At 35.6% G+C, this 16661-nt stretch overlaps 1 protein-coding gene across 2 annotated transcripts in view; it reads left to right on the forward strand.

Moving 5' to 3' along the window:
- ETFDH (electron transfer flavoprotein dehydrogenase) overlaps nucleotides 1–16661 on the forward strand; it is a 44978-nt gene that overhangs the window by 8523 nt on the left and 19794 nt on the right. For both annotated transcript variants that reach the window (XM_037830902.1, XM_037830903.1), the window contains exons 2-6: nucleotides 3862–4002; nucleotides 4425–4654; nucleotides 6036–6117; nucleotides 6552–6670; nucleotides 9485–9562. In XM_037830902.1, the coding sequence (XP_037686830.1) occupies nucleotides 3862–4002; nucleotides 4425–4654; nucleotides 6036–6117; nucleotides 6552–6670; nucleotides 9485–9562 (650 nt within the window). The remainder of the gene's footprint in view (nucleotides 1–3861; nucleotides 4003–4424; nucleotides 4655–6035; nucleotides 6118–6551; nucleotides 6671–9484; nucleotides 9563–16661) is intronic.

The raw sequence follows: 16661 nt of genomic DNA on the forward strand, positions 1-16661 counted from the left end.
AAATTTGATCTATCTTAGATATTGATCCATGTTCACTAGAAAAAAATATGTGTTGTTTTGTTGTGAATTGTTCTACATATGTCTGTTAGGTCTAATTGGTTTGTAGTATCATCCAAGTCTTCTATTCCTTATTGCTCTACTGTCTAGATGTTCTAACCATTATTGAAAGTGGTATATTGAAGTTTCTTACTATTAATGTAGAACCATCTATTTTTCCCTTCAGATCTGTCAACATTTGCTTCATATATTTTTGGACTTTGCTGTTAGGGGTATGTGTGTGTGTTTGTGTGTTTTGTGTAATTGTTACATCTTCTTGAAATGACCCCTTTTTCAGTATATAGTTATTTTTTTTCCATCCTTTCACTTTCAGTCTACTTTTTCTTTGAATTTAAGCTGAGTCTCTTGTAATAGCTTATAGTTGAGTCATTTTTTTTTTTTTTAATGCATTCAGCCAGTCTCTGCTTTTTGACTGGGGAGTTTAATCCATGTATCTTTAAAGTAACTAGTGATAATGCAGGACTTTTTTCTGACATTTGTTATTTGGTTTTTATAAGACTGATCCCTTTTCTGTCCTTTACTTCCATTGCTGCATACTTTTGTATTTATTTGATCTTTTTTTGTAAAGAGCCATTTTGAGTCCCTCCTCTTTCCCTCTGTTTTTCAGATGTTTTCTTTATGGTTATCATAAGGCTTAAGTTTAACACCCTAAATCTAAAACAATCTCGTTTAATATGATACCAGCTTAAATGGCATACACAAACCATGTGCAGTATTCCTCCCTTTTATGTTGTTTATGCCACAGGTTACATCTTTATTTATTGTGTCCAAAACATTAAATCTAACATAAATATTTATGCACTTGTATTTTCTGTAAAAAGTAAAAAGCATTGTTACATACCAAAAAATAGAATAATACTGGTGTTTATAATTACACATGTGGATATTTTTACCACAGGTCTTCTTTATGCTGCTTCAATCAACTGTCTAGTGTCTTTTCCTTTTAGTCTGAAGAATTATCTTTAGCATTACTTGTAGAGGAGATCTGTTGATGATGAACTCTCTCAGCTTTTGTTTATCCAGGAATGTCTTATTCTCACCCTCATTTTTGAAAGAGAGTTTCACTGGATATGTAATTCTTGATTAATAGATAGTTTCCTTCAGCACTTTGCATATTTTGTCCCACTGCCTTCTTGCCTCTATGGTTTCTGATGAGAAACTGGCAAATAATCTTATTGGGGCTCTTTTGTACATAACATGTTGCTTTTCTTGTAACTTTCAGGATTCTCTCTTTGGCTTTGGCATTTGGCATTTTGATTATAATGTCCAAGTATGGTTCTCTTCAAGTTTAAACTTTTTGGGGTTCTTCGGGCTTTTTGAATGTTTATATTTGTGTATTTCTTTAAATTTTGGAATATTTCTACCAAAACATTCTTTCTACTCCTTTCTCTCTCTTCTCCCACTTGGTAGTGTCCCACAGATCTCTTAAGCTCTGTTCACTTTTCTTCATTCTTTTTTCTTTCTTCTCATTTCAATTCTCTTCTCTTTACGTTTACTGATGCTTTATTCTCCAGTTCCAAGCTGCTATTGAACCCCTCTAGGAAACTTTTGATTTTGGTTATTATAGTCTTCAGCTCTGCTCTTTCTGGTTCCTTTTAATAATTTCTCTTTATTGATATTTTAATTTTGTTTTTATGTTGTTTTCCTTAAGTCCTTTAGTTCTTTATCCATGTTTTTCTTGATCTCTTCAAGCCTATTTAAGATTTTTTATTTTTTTAAGTCTTTGTTTGGTATGTCCAAAGTCTGGTCTTTTTCATGTATTCTTTTTGATGTTTTATATTTTATAGTCTTTCTTTGGATGGTCCATCATTTCCTTTTCTTGGTTTTTCGTGTAATCTTTTGTTGAACTCTGTGCATTTCATATTTTAATGTGTGTTAACACTGAAAGTTATTCCCTGAGATGTCTGTTCCTTCAGTTTTATCCACTTTGTATTCATGACAGAGATTTCCTTGAGTGCCAGGAGCTAACAAAACAAATAAACCAATGCAAGCACAGTCTTTGCAAATTGACTCTGTGTTGGCTGGTGCACTCCTTCAGAGCTTAGTGGTCGTACCAAGATCAGCCTGAGGCAAAAGCAGAAAGCCCTTTTGGTCCTCTCTGGGCATGTCTTTTTCCTGGGCATGAGATCATAGCCTTAAGAATTCCCCTTTATACCGGGATCCAAATGTCCCTTCTTCTCCCTATGAAATAGATTAATCCTCCTTCACAGTTGCTCTATTATATGTCTTAAATCCAGTAATCCTTGCCTCAGTCCACTTTGATTTGATTGTTTCTTACATACTGATTTAGCTGTCTCTAAGCTGCTTCTACGTGCAGAGCAAGTTCTGCGATGACAAGCGAGAAATGAGTATGTTGATTCAGTCCTTTGTGCTGCCACCAGATAGGTTTTCACAGACATAAATGCACCTCCATATATGCATAGGGGTTACTCTTCTTCCTCCATAAAAGGTCCACATAAAAGGTCCAGGATGCATGCCGAGAGCACAGGCTGGCTCCACACCTACCTGGTTAGGTGTTGCGGGAGAGGCCGGCAAGGGGTCTGTGAGCTTTTCCTACCATTTTTACATTGTGTTTTCTTGACTTTGCACTCGCCCACTTACTTCAATCATTTAACCATTTTCTGGAGTTCTGAGGAAGATGGCTCTGCCAGTGTTTGCTAGTTGTTCAAGATTCTGTTGGGGAATGAATCCCTGCAATATCTCTTGCCACCCTCTTGGTCGACTATAAATTAATTTCTTTTTATTGCCAAGCGTTATTCCATTGTTTGCGTCTATCACATTTTATTTATCCATGTATGAGTTGGTGGACATTTAGGTTGTTTCCACTTTGGGGCCATTATCTTAATGCTGTAGTGAACATTTGGGTTTAAGTTTTTATGTCAATAAATGTTTTTATTTATCTTAGGTTACACGTCTAGGTTTGGGACATATTTTACCTTTATATTTAACCTTTTCAGGAACTGCCAGATGGTTTTCCACAGTAACTGCTCCATTTTACATTCTCACCAACAGTGTATGAGGGTTCCAGTTTCTCCACCTCTTCACCATGTTATAATCCATCTTTTTGATTATAGCCATCCTAGTGGGTGTGAAGTGATATTTCATTGTGGTTTTGATTTATATTTCCCTAAAGATTAATGATGTTGAATATCTTTATATGCTTATTGGCTATTTAAACATCTTTGGAGAAATGTCAATTCAATACCTTACCCATTTTTTATTAGGTTATTTCCCTTTTTATTATTAGATATAAGGCCTCAATATATATTGTAGATACAAGTCTCTTATCAGATACATGATTTGCAAAATTTTTCTCCCATTCTGTGGGTTAGATTTTCATTTTCTCAATAGTATCCTTTGAAGTACAAAAGTTTTTAATTTTGATGAAATCTAGTTTATCTGTTTCTTCTTTTGCTGCTTGTGATTTTTGTGACATATCTAAGAAACCATTGCCTAATCCAGGGTGAAAAAAAAGATTTACTCCTGAATATCTGCCTGTTGATACTGTCAGTTATAAGTGAACAAGTTTCCAAATACAAGCCACCACCTAGAATCATAGAATTTCAGATCAAGAAGATATCTTAAAGATCATCTGTAGACCCTTTTTTTCTTCCAGTGAAGAATCTGAAATCTAGAGGGATAAGTGATTTACTTAAGGTCATACTGCTAGTTAATAAAAACTAAGCAGAAATCAAATCTGACTCGCAATTCTAGTTTTGTTTTTTTTCGTTTTTCAAATGTTTTTTTTTTCAGTCCACTAAGGGAAACTAACTGAAAAAGTAATATTACAATTTCTTTGTGCAGCATATCAGTGCTTTTGTGCCTTAAAAATTAAGAAAAACTGTCTACCTCTGTGTGCTACAAGATGGTCTTCAACTTCTGTTGTACCTCGAATTACTACCCACTATACCATTTATCCCCGGGAAGAGGATAAGCGATGGGAAGGTAAGTAATAATTTGTGTAAAATTGTTGAGACTTTGCTAGATATTTTGTATCATTTTGTGGAAGAGAATGTTATATTTTTCATGATAACTTAAGAGCCTCTAATATTACTTAATAGCTTTATCATATCTATTACATACTAATATTTAGATAAGCAAATATTTGCTAAATTTATAATGATAAATTCAAATCCAAAAGTTGCTTTACAGAAGCTAAAATAAGATATGTAGTGGAACAGAACCTAAAAAACATCAAAGTAATGCAATCATATACTTCGTATATTTATCATATAAAGTATTTGGGAATTTCTATAAATAATGCTTTCACATAGAGGGTATTGTAAATTCAGCCTGTGATTTTATCACTTTGTGTTAATCCCAGAATCTTGATTTTTTTTTTTTTTTTTTAATTTTTTTCCTCTCAGGAGTGAACATGGAGAGGTTTGCAGAGGAAGCAGATATAGTAATAGTTGGTGCAGGCCCTGCAGGGCTCTCTGCAGCTATTCGTCTGAAGCAGTTGGCTTCTAAACATGAAACGGACATCCGTGTGTGTCTAGTAGAGAAAGCTGCGCAGATAGGAGCTCATACCCTCTCTGGTGCTTGCCTTGATCCTCGTGCTTTTGAAGAACTGTTTCCAGACTGGAAGGAGAAGGGGGTATGAAAAATTGTTTTCATACAAAGTCTAATCTGTATTAAATCTCTGTTTCCAAATTACTGGTATATGGAAAACTCTTTTTATGTAATTCTACCTCTTAGAAGATTATTTTATACATATATTATCTTAAGGGCAAAAAGATTGAATCATAAGAAAGAATTATAATCTTAAGATATTAACTCATTTTAATATAATGTCTTTTACATGTTGCATTTATATACTGGATTTATGAGAAAGAATTTTCTTGGAAAGATCTTTGATATTTTTACTGAATGAAATATAACATTTTTTACTTTAGGGTAGTTTTTAACTTGTTCCATAAGTGCTTATATCTTTCTTTAAAAGTCTTATATAAAATTTGAGGGCAGTGCAAAAGCTAAAGCCAAAAAGGACCATCTCCTTTTCTAAGGAAATAAATTAATGTAGCCTTTCATAATCTAGCAGAAAGAGCACTGGCATGATGTGGTACTAGTTCTATTGTTAATTTGTATGATCTTGGTTAAAATCTTCCCCTCCATATATAACAGTTTTTTAAAATGGGTTATATTTTACCTGTCTTCAAGATTAGGTCAGTGTCTGTGAAAATACTTTGTAAAGGTCAAAATTAAATAAATATCTGTATCTTTCCATATGATAAATTGAATTCCAAAAGTTCATTTATGTCCTTCTAAAATATCAAGTTTTTTAAACTAAAAATACTTCAATTTAACTAATTTTCTTTTTTCAAGATTATATTAGAAATGGATATCATTGAATTATTATTCATATAACATCAGTTCTAACAAAAGGAAATTTTTTTTATATCAAAACTTATTGCTTTGGGTTTTTTATACATTTTAATAGGGTAGTTTACTGTCTGAAAATAGCCACAGTTTAATTCCTATGAGAATAAAACAAGGAAAAGGAGTTCCTTCTCATTGCCTTTTTAAAGTTCATAGCATGCATGTGTGTGTGTGTGTGTGTGTGTGTGTGTGTGTGTGTGTGTGTGTGTGAGTTTGTAGAAACAATTAGAAATAAAATCTTCTGCCAACCTGGAAAAATCCTCTCCACAAATGCAGAAAAGAAAGAAAACTGTCTTATTTTTGAATTAGCATTAAACCAGTCTGCAGTCTGCTGCCAGAGTGCATCACGGGCAATACAGCCCATTACATACATGTTAGATATCTTTATCCAAAGGAAATATAAAACTTGTCATATATTTTCTACAAGCAGGAAGTTACAACTTGGAGCCAAGCACCTAAGCTTAAAGTCCCACAGAGACAGGGAACAGCGTGCCATCCTCCTTGATGTTCACATTTCAAAGAGATGGCTCAACAGCCCCCAAGAAAGACATTTCTGGAATGGAAAACTGGCACAAGACTTTAGCTTCTTTTGTTTCTAGGCTCCACTTAATACTCCTGTAACAGAAGACAGATTTGGAATTTTAACAGAGAAATATAGAATCCCAGTGCCAATTATTCCAGGTAAGGTATTATAAATGGTCATAGAATTGTAGAATTCTGTATATCTGGAAGGAGCTACGTTTCATCTGTAAATCCCCTCCTTTTACAGATGAGAAAACTGAGGCCCAGAGATTTAAAGAACTTGCTGAAAGTTATACAGCTAGCTGGTGGGAAAGCTTGACTAGAATCTAGTTCTTTTGAATTCTAGTCTAGAAGAATTAAGATATAGCCTTGTAAGCCAACCAGGAATTTTTAATTTAGTGCTGTAATGTTATTTTTAATTTAGTAATTAGAACTCCAGACCAATATTGGAGAAAATAAGTTGAACTCATGACCATAAGATAACATGTACATTTATGCAGAAATACACATTGATTAGAATTTTTTAAATAAGTATGTTTTTGAGATGTTTATCATTAAAAAGTCAGATTTATGAATTTAGCATATATCTGTAGGTCTTCCAATGAATAATCATGGCAATTACATTGTACGCTTGGGACATTTAGTGAGTTGGATGGGAGAACAAGCTGAAGCCCTTGGTGTTGAAGTCTACCCTGGTTATGCTGCTGCTGAGGTTTGTATAGTTTTTTTGTTTTGTTTTTAACATTTATAGGCAAAACTTTTTTTTTTAATAACTTGAGAATTTTATAGAAGTTAAATAAATATTTTTGAAAAGCCATAGGATTATAGAATTGCAAGATCAAAAGAAACCTCAAAAAGATCTAGTCCAGAGTTCTTGAATTCCTTATATTGTATCCCCATCAAATGATTATCGTAAGTTTTCCAACTTATGATAGAACACCAGAAGGGATGAAAAATTCTCAATCTGATGTTACCATTGGGGAAATAATGAAAAATAAAATTTCTTGCTAACCCAGAAAAATCCTCTCCACAAATTGTAGAAAACAATGAAACAACTTCATTATTGAGTAGGTGTTAAATCAGACTTCAGTGTGTCTGCTAAAGAGATTGCAAAAACAAAGAAATCTTGCCCTTTGGTAAAGGCAGGCGTATACAACCCATTATATACATATTAATTATCTTTATCCAAGGGAAAAATAAAACGTCTCATATCTTTTCTACAAGCAGGAAGTTACAACTGGGAGCCAAGAATTTAAGCTAAACTCCCACAGAGACAGGGAGGCTGAGTGCCATCCTCCTTGATGTTCACACCAAGAAAGACATTTCTGGGATGCAAAACTGACAAGAGACTTTTTAAAGATATTCATACATCTCAAAAAGACAGAGAATAGATTTACAAGTTTTCAAAAGGAAATGCTGAAAGAAAAGGGAGTTGGGAAGTTCTCTTTGGTACCTTTTGGTACCAGGGAAAATTTAATTTTTTTAGGTTTGTATTGACCCTTATAGTATTGCCCTGTAAGTCAAATAAAACATAAGGTCCTATATTTTACTTGCTGCTACTAAAAATTCCTTTTTTTTTTCCCCAGCCAATACATAAACATTTGGGTTTTTTGGGATCCAAGTATGAGATTTTGCTTTTCTCCCTCCTTGTTAGACATTCTTGGCTAGGATCGGTCTCAAAGTCACAGATGGGTGATTTGTGGAATCCATGATTTTGGCATTTGAAGTACACACACACATACACACACACATTTAGTCTCTTATACCTTTCCTCTTCCCCTCAGTTCCTTAAAGATCATCATCAATAGTGCGGTCGCAGTTGATTCGTCTGGGGGGGGGGGGTGGCGGCCGGTAGCTAAATCCTAGGCTTCCAGGCTTGCTCTGAAGGTACCGGCGGCGGGGGCTCTTTCCCGGAGGCGAAGGCGAGGCGGGGGATTTGGCCAGGTCCCCGGCGGGGGGGCGTGCAAGGTGTGGAGGGCGGCGAGAAGGAACAGGCAGGACACGGTACTTGAGGGATGATGAAACCAAGAGAGAGAGAGCTTTATTAGGCGAGAACACAAGCTTATATTGGGCGATTAGAGGGCGGGGTAGCTATAGAGGTCGAAGGCTTGGATTGGTTCAGAGAGGGCGCGGAGGTTGAATGACAAGGGGCGGGAGTAGTTTTGGTAACTGCGCATGTGCACTGACGGTGGGGGAGTTGCTCTGGCAATGGGGAGTGTCAGGGGCAAGATAAGGGGGTGGGGAAAAGGCGGTTCCCTCCGGCAAGCCTCCCCTAACGGTGGTATTTTGGGTGAGGAAATGGGGCCTGCCTCCGGCTCCACTTTCCCAGGCCTGGGGGGCAGTGGAGGGCGCTGTCGCCCGTGCCCACCACCCTCCCCAGGGGCTGATCAGGTCCCCCAGCCCAGGCCCGCCAAGTCGAAGCACGTGATCAGTATCCCGCAAATAGATTAATGATCTGCTTACCAGTTTTCTTGGTATACCCTGAGCCAGACTTCAATTCTAGTTTTGTAAACATTGTGTCTATACCCATTCTACTCTTTATTCATTTTTAGAATACCAGATAAAGCCTTAGGCACCCATGTTCTTTTTTACTTTAATTGTTCTTTTTCACTTTAATTTTTATTTATTATTCTTGTGGGTGTGGTAATGAAGATGTTCAAAAATTAATTTTGGTGATGAATGCACAACTATGTAATGGTACTGTGAACAACTGAATGTACGCTTTATATGACTGTATGGTATGTGAATATATCTCAATAAAAATGAATTAAAAAAAAAATAAAAAAAAAAACAAATAAAGCCTTTATATTTTTTTCCATATTGGTTGCTGCTAATATTTGTTTTACCTTGCCACTTCTCATTACTTTCTTATAGTCTTTCATGTGATTACAAAGTACATATTGTACTCTTCTTTACAAAGAGCGCTTTTCTCCAGAAAAGGAACAGAAACCAAGTCAAAATTATAGACTATTGCTATCAGAATTATAATACCTTTGACCTATTTTTCCCCTTACTTCTTGCTCTCCAAATAATTTGTCACCTTTGGGCTGTCTTTAGCCTCTCTCTGTTCTGTTTTCTCTTTTGTTGTTTTGTATATTTTTCTTTTGGGTCTTTGCTTACTTGGAACACCAGCTTTCCTGGCAGTAACTTTCCTAACAGTTCTCTTTCTATCCACTCTCATTTTCTTCATGTTATAGGCCCCAATTTCAGATTTTATGCACATTCTTTTCATACTGGAACTCAGAGTTGCTTCTTTAATCTTGCTGGTTTCTTTATTTACCCCTCTAGTTGCCTTTCCCTTTTCTTCCCCCTCAAGATTGTGGTGTTTTTTCCATCATTTCCAACTATTTGGACTGTTCCTTTATACTCCAGAAGGGGTACCTTAAAAATATGTCTCTTTTCTGCCTGAACATTTTAGTTTTTCTATACCCTAGAGTACATTTTCACTTTGGAAGAATCTAAGGTTGTTCATTTCTTTTCAATGTTATTATGAATCATGCAATGATAATTAATTTGTCTTTTTTAGGTCCTTTTTCATGAAGATGGTAGTGTGAAAGGGATTGCTACTAATGATGTCGGGATACAAAAGGATGGTGCACCAAAGGTAAACATTTATGTGCTTGACAGAAACTAACAAATGAAAAAAGAAAGAACTGACAAATTCAATAATTGTCTCCCTACAAACTGCACATTAATTAAGTAGATGTTAGAATATAATTATTAATGTGGAATTTTTCTTTCATTACTAAAAAGTACAGATGTAGCTTTGAAATAAATAAGATTTTGGTAAATAGTTACAACATGTTTAAGAATAATTTCTTAAAAAATAAAAACATGTCTCTTATACGGATGTAAAATATATGTGTAAAACTTTTATTTAACTCAATTAATGGGGCAATCAGTAAGATATTACAGCCTGTACAAAGGAGAATTCAAAAAACATAACACACATACTGAGGCTATCAATCAACTGTACCTCTGCCTCCACGATTTTCTTTTCTATGGATTAGAATCATTTCCATTACTATCAGCAAGCAAATACTGTAGCACGTTTGACCTGATTTTAACCAACTGCCTTCCTCTCATTCAAAATAAAAGCCTAGATGGGACTTGTTTTTCAGGTTTTCACAACTTCTGTGTTTGTCTTTGCAAAAGAAAAGCCTTTAGGATATGGATCTCACACTCTCACTTAGGTTCCTTGAAAAGAAGGAAAAATTGTTTTGCTTTCCCATAACAAGAACAAACCACAAATCAACAACTCAGTAAAGTACCTTGTCTAATCTTACTCTCCTTAAAACTTTCTATTGGCTTCACTGCATTTAGAGTAAAACACAGGGACCTACCCAAAATTTCCTACTTCTCCTGTCTTATCCCATGCCTTTCTTTTCATTCTTTGGGTTTCACTTTCTCACTTTTTCAGAGAGGCTTCCCTTGATCACCCAGTCTAAAATAGATTATCATGGCATCATATTCTATTGGTTTACTAGTATTTACTAATATGAAATAGCAAGTAAAACTGGCATTAAGCAATTTAGGAACAAACATAAGTGATTCTTGAAAAACAGAGAGCCCAACTGATTGGTGGAAGCACCAGGTGTACTAGAGAATACCCTACTAGTGTTAATTTCCAGTGGGCAGCCATAAGATAGCACACTCTCTGGCCAGTCTGTTTAGGAGGTGTCCATTAGAGTTTTTACTTTTCCCCTTCCTTGTTGCTCCATTAATAACTTTAGGTTTTTTTAATGTTTATTTATTTTCTAATTTTCCAGCTATATTATAAACTCCATGAGAGCAGAGATCATGTAGAGCATTTCCACTGCCTAACACAGCCTGGGGCATATTAATGTCTTCAATTAAAATTTGTTGACTGACAGTTTATCTTCTCCACCACTCTTCAAGAGAATTGGGAGTCTAATCTAGTGTGTCCTCCAGCAGATTTTTCTACTTCTCACTTCTTTAGAAAGAAGTAGCAATCTCTTGACTCCTAGCTACTTCAGGCCCCTTCTGATTTAGATCATGTGAGGTCTTTACCGCTCAGCATGTCCTGCAGTAGGGCCCAAGAAACTGTTTTTGTTTTTGGTTTTGTTTTTAACAAGCCCCCAAGGAATTCTGATGCACAGCCAGGTTCAGGAACAACTATATTGTATCATACTGCCTCTCATAATGACAAAAGAATACTGTTAGTTATTTTTTCCTATAGTATAATAATTTAATTCTAAATTATATTTTATTCAGTAAACATGTGAAAGATGTTCAAGCTCCTGGTAATTAAATTATATTAATTAACAATGAGATTCTTTCAGATTGAAAATATTCAGCAACAAGGGTATTAATCCCAGTAATGACTATAATAGTGAAACACTGGAACAATTTAAATCTCCAACTCTTGGGAATTGGTTGAAAAATTAGAGGAATCTATTTAAGCATTAAAAATAAATGCTTTATTTAGTACATATTGTCTTAGGCAAATGTCACATTGCATTATAAATTGAAAAATTATAAAATAATATGTACAGTATAGCCAGTTTTCTATGTGAATGTTTGTATTCATACATACTCACAAATATGTGAATACAAAAGTATCAGGAAAGATATATTTCATAAGAGACTCTATTGATTATTCTATATTCTTTTATTCAGTAGCCTTATTGAGTACCTACCATGTGCCAGATATGTGTATATAAAGATAAAGACTTTCATTGTAGCTTCTTTTATACTAGGAAATGACATTTTAGTTTACACTATATGTTCCACAATAGGGAACAAGTAAAATTAAAGTAAAAAAAGCAAGTAGCTGAAAAGTATGCTTAGTATGATTGTATTTGTGTTGAAGGATACAAATAGTTTCTTTATAGTTTTTTATTCATGAAAATTTTTTGGAGTGATTCAAAAGAAAGCTGTTAATAGTGTTATTTACTTCAAATGATAAGACTGGGAAATCAGTCTTCATTGGGGAAATAGCCTTTTCACTTTTTACTTTATATTCACTTAGGGGAATTTTTTTAGCATGCTTTATTTGCTTTTTAAATTTTTACAAACTTAGCTATTCTTTTTTTGTGTGTGGCTAAAGGTTTATTTTATTTTATTTATTTTTTTATCTTCATTTTACTGAGATATATTCACATACCACACAGTCCTACAAAACAAATCGTACATTCGATTGTTCACAGTACCATTACATAGTTGTACATTCATCACCTAAATCAATCCCTGACACCTTCATTGGGACACACACAAAAATAACAAGAATCATCATTAAAGTGAAAAAGAGCAATTGAAGTAAAAAAGAACACTGGATACCTTTGTCTGTTTGTTTGTTTCCTTCCCCTAATTTTCTACTCATCCATCCATAAACTAGACAAAGTGGAGTGTGGTCCTTATGGCTTTCCCAATCCGATTGTCACCCCTCATAAGCTACATTTTTATACAATTGTCTTCAAGATTCATGGGTTCTGGGTTGTAGTCTGATAGTTTCAGGTATCCACCACCAGCAACCCGAATTCTTTAGAACCTAAAAAGGGTTGTCTAAATTGTGTGTAAGAGTGCCCACCAGAGTGACCTCTCGGCTCCTTTTGGAATCTCTCTGCCACTGAAGCTTATTTCATTTCCTTTCACATCCCCCTTTTGGTCAAGAAGATGTTCTCCGTCCCACGATGCCAGGTCTACATTCCTCCCCGGGAGTCATATTCCACGTTGCCAGGGAGATTCACTCCCCTGGGTGTCTGATCCCACGTAGGGGGGAGGGCAGTGATTTCACCTTTCAAGTTGGCTTAGCTAGAGAGAGAGGGCCACATCTGAGCAACAAAGAGGCATTCGGGAGGAGGCTCTTAGGTACAATTATAGGCAGGCCTAGCCTCTCCTTTGCAGCAACCGTCTTCCCAAGGGTAAATCCTGTGGTAGAGGGCTCAACCCATCAAACCACCAGTCCCCTATGTCTGTGGTCATGTTAGCAACCATCGAGGTGGGGTAGGCCAATACCCCTGCATTCTCCACAGGCTCCTTAAGGGGGCACTACAACTTTTTTTCCTTGTTTTTCTTTTTTTTTTTTAACTTTCCCTTCTTTTTTAAATCAACTGTATGAAAAAAAAGTTAAAAAGAAAACAAACATACAATAAAAGAACATTTCAAAGAGACCATAACAAGGGAGTCAGAAAAAGACAACTAACCTAAGATAACTACTTAACTTCCAACATGTTCCTACTTTACCCCAAGAAAGTTACCTAATATAGCAACATTTCTGTGAACTTGCTCCTACTATATCCATCAGAAATTAACAGACCATAGTCATTCCTGGGCATCCCCAGAACGTTAAATAGCTTATCTGTTCTTCTTGGATTATTGTTGCCCCTTCCTTAATTGCTCTCTATTGCTAGTTCCCCTACATTCTACATTATAAACCATTTGTTTTACATTTTTCAAAGTTCACATTAGTGGTAGCATATAATATTTCTCTTTTTGTGCCTGGCTTATTTCGCTCAGCATTATGTCTTCATGGCTCATCCATGTTGTCATATGTTTCACGAGATCGTTCCTTCTTAGTGCCGCGTAGTATTCCATCGTGTGTATATACCACATTTTATTTATCCACTCATCTGTTGAAGGACATTTGGGTTGTTTCCATCTCTTGGCAATTGTGAATAATGCTGCTATGAACATTGGCGTGCAGATATCTGTTCGTGTCACTGCTTTCCGATCTTCCGGGTATATACCGAGAAGTGCAATCGCTGGATCGAATGGTAACTCTATATCTAGTTTTCTAAGGAACTGCCAGACTGACTTCCAGAGTGGCTGAACCATTATACAGTCCCACCAACAGTGAATAAGAGTTCCAATTTCTCCACATCCCCTCCAGCATTTGTAGTTTCCTGTTTGTTTAATGGCAGCCATTCTAACCGGTGTTAGATGGTATCTCATTGTGGTCTTAATTTGCATCTCTCTAATAGCTAGTGAAGCTGAACATTTTTTCATGTGTTTCTTGGCCATTTGTATTTCCTGTTCAGAGAACTGTCTTTTCATATCTTTTGCCCATTTTATAATTGGGCCGACTGTACTATTGTCATTGAGTTGTAGGATTTCTTTATATATGCAAGATATCAGTCTTTTGTCAGATACATGGTTTCCAAAAATTTTTTCCCATTGAGTTGGCTGCCTCTTTACCTTTTTGAGAAATTCCTTTGAGGTGCAGAAACTTCTAAGCTTGAGGAGTTCCCATTTATCTATTTTCTCTTTTGTTGCTTGTGCTTTGGGTGTAAAGTCTAGGAAGTGGCCGCCTAATACAAGGTCTTGAAGATGTTTTCCTACATTATCTTCTAGGAGTTTTATGGTACTTTCTTTTATATTGAGATCTTTGGTCCATTTTGAGTTAATTTTTGTGTAGGGGGTGAGGTAGGGGTCCTCTTTCATTCTTTTGGATATGGATATCCAACTCTCCCAGCCCCATTTGTTGAAAAGACCATTATGACTCAGTTCAGTGACTTTGGGGGCCTTATCAAAGATCAGTCGGCCATAGATCTGAGGGTCTATCTCCGAATTCTCAATTCGATTCCATTGATCTATATGTCTGTCTTTGTGCCAGTACCATGCTGTTTTGGCAACTGTGGCTTTATAATAAGCTTCAAAGTCAGGGAGTGTAAGTCCTCCCACTTGGTTTTTCTTTTTTAGAGTGTCTTTAGCAATTCAAGGCATCTTCCCTTTCCAAATAAATTTGATAACTAGCTTTTCCAAGTCTGCAAAGTAGGTTGTTGGAATTTTGATTGGGATTGCATTGAATCTGTAGATGAGTTTGGGTAGAATTGACATCTTAATGACATTTAGTCTTCCTACCCATGAACATGGAATATTTTTCCATCTTTTAAGCTCCCCTTCTATTTCTTTTAGTAGAGTTATGTAGTTTTCTTTGTATAGGTCTTTTACATCTTTGGTTAAGTTTATTCCTAGGTACTTGATTTTTTTAGTTGCTATTGAAAATGGTATCTTTTTCTTGAGTGTCTCTTCAGTTTGTTCATTTCTAGCATATAGAAACATTACTGACTTATGTGCATTAATCTTGTATCCCGCTACTTTGCTAAATTTGTTTATTAGCTCTAGTAGCTGTATCGTCGATTTCTCAGGGTTTTCCAGATATAAGATCATATCATCTGCAAACAATGACAGTTTTACTTCTTCTTTTCCAATTTGGTTGCCTTTTATTTCTTTGTCTTCCCAGATTGCCCTGGCTAGCACTTCCAGCACAATGTTGAATAACAGTGGTGACAGTGGGCATCCTTGTCTTGTTCCTGATTTTAGAGGGAAGGCTTTCAGTCTCTCACCATTGTGTACTATGCTGGCTGTGGGTTTTTCATATATGCTCTTTATCATGTTGAGGAAGTTTCCTTCAATTCCTACCTTTTGAAGTGTTTTTATCAAAAAGGGATGTTGGATTTTGTCAAATGCTTTTCAGCATATATTGAGATGATCAATTGATTTTTCCCTTTTGACTTGTTAATGTGTTGTAATACATTGATTGATTTTCTTATGTTGAACCATCCTTGCATGCCTGGAATAAACCCCACTTGGTCATGGTGTATGATTTTTTTAATGTGTCTTTGGATTCGATTTGCAAGTATTTTGTTGAGGATTTTTGCATCTATACTCATTAGGGAGATTGGCCGGTAGTTTTCCTTTTTTGTAGCATCTTTGCCTGGTTTTGGTATTAGATTGATGTTAGCTTCATAAAATGAGTTAGGTAGTGTTCCATTTTCTTCAATGTTTTGAAAGAGTTTGAGTAAGATTGGTGTCAGTTCTTTCTGGAAAGTTTGGTAGAATTCCCCTGTGAAGCCATCTGGCCCTGGGCATTTATTTGTGGGAAAATTTTTGATGACTGATTGGATCTCTTTGCTTGTGATGGGTTGGTTGAGGTCTTCTATTTCTTCTCTGGTCAGTCTAGGTTGTTCATATGTTTCCAGGAAATTGTCCATTTCCTCTACATTATCCAGTTTGTTGCCATACAGTTGTTCATAATATCCTCTTATAATTTTTTTAATTTCTTCAGGATCTGCAGTTATGTCACCTTTTTCATTCATTATTTTGTTTATATGGGTCTTCTCTCTTTTTGATTTTGTCAGTCTAGCTAGGGGCTTGTCAATCTTGTTGATCTTCTCAAAGAACCAACTTTTGGTGATATATATCCTCTCTATTGTTTTTTTGTTCTCTATGTCATTTATTTCTGCTTTAATCCTTGTTATTTCTTTTCTTCTACTTGGTTTAGGATTGGTTTGCTGTTCATTTCCTAGCTTCTTCAGTTGATCCATTAGTTCTTTGATTTTGGCTCTTTCTTCCTTTTTAATATATGCGTTTAGTGCTATAAATTTCCCCCTCAGCACTGCTTTTGCTGCATCCCATAGGTTTTGGTATGTTGTGTTCTCATTTTCATTTGTCTCTATATATTTAGCAATTTCTCTTGCTATTTCTTCTTTAACCCACTGATTGTTTAGGAGTGTGTTGTTTAACCTCCAGGTATTTGTGAATTTTCTAAGTCTCTGATGGTTATTGACTTCTAATTGTATTCCATTGTGGTCAGAGAATGTGCTTTGAATAATTTCAATCTTTTTAAATTTATTGAGGCTTGTTTTATGTCCCAGTATATGATCTATTCTGGAGAAAGTTCCATGAGCACTAGAAAAGTATGTGTATCTTGGTGATTTGGGATGTAATGTCCTGAATAT

This window comes from Choloepus didactylus, chromosome 3, assembly GCF_015220235.1.
Source record: "Choloepus didactylus isolate mChoDid1 chromosome 3, mChoDid1.pri, whole genome shotgun sequence".
NCBI lineage: Eukaryota > Metazoa > Chordata > Mammalia > Pilosa > Megalonychidae > Choloepus > Choloepus didactylus.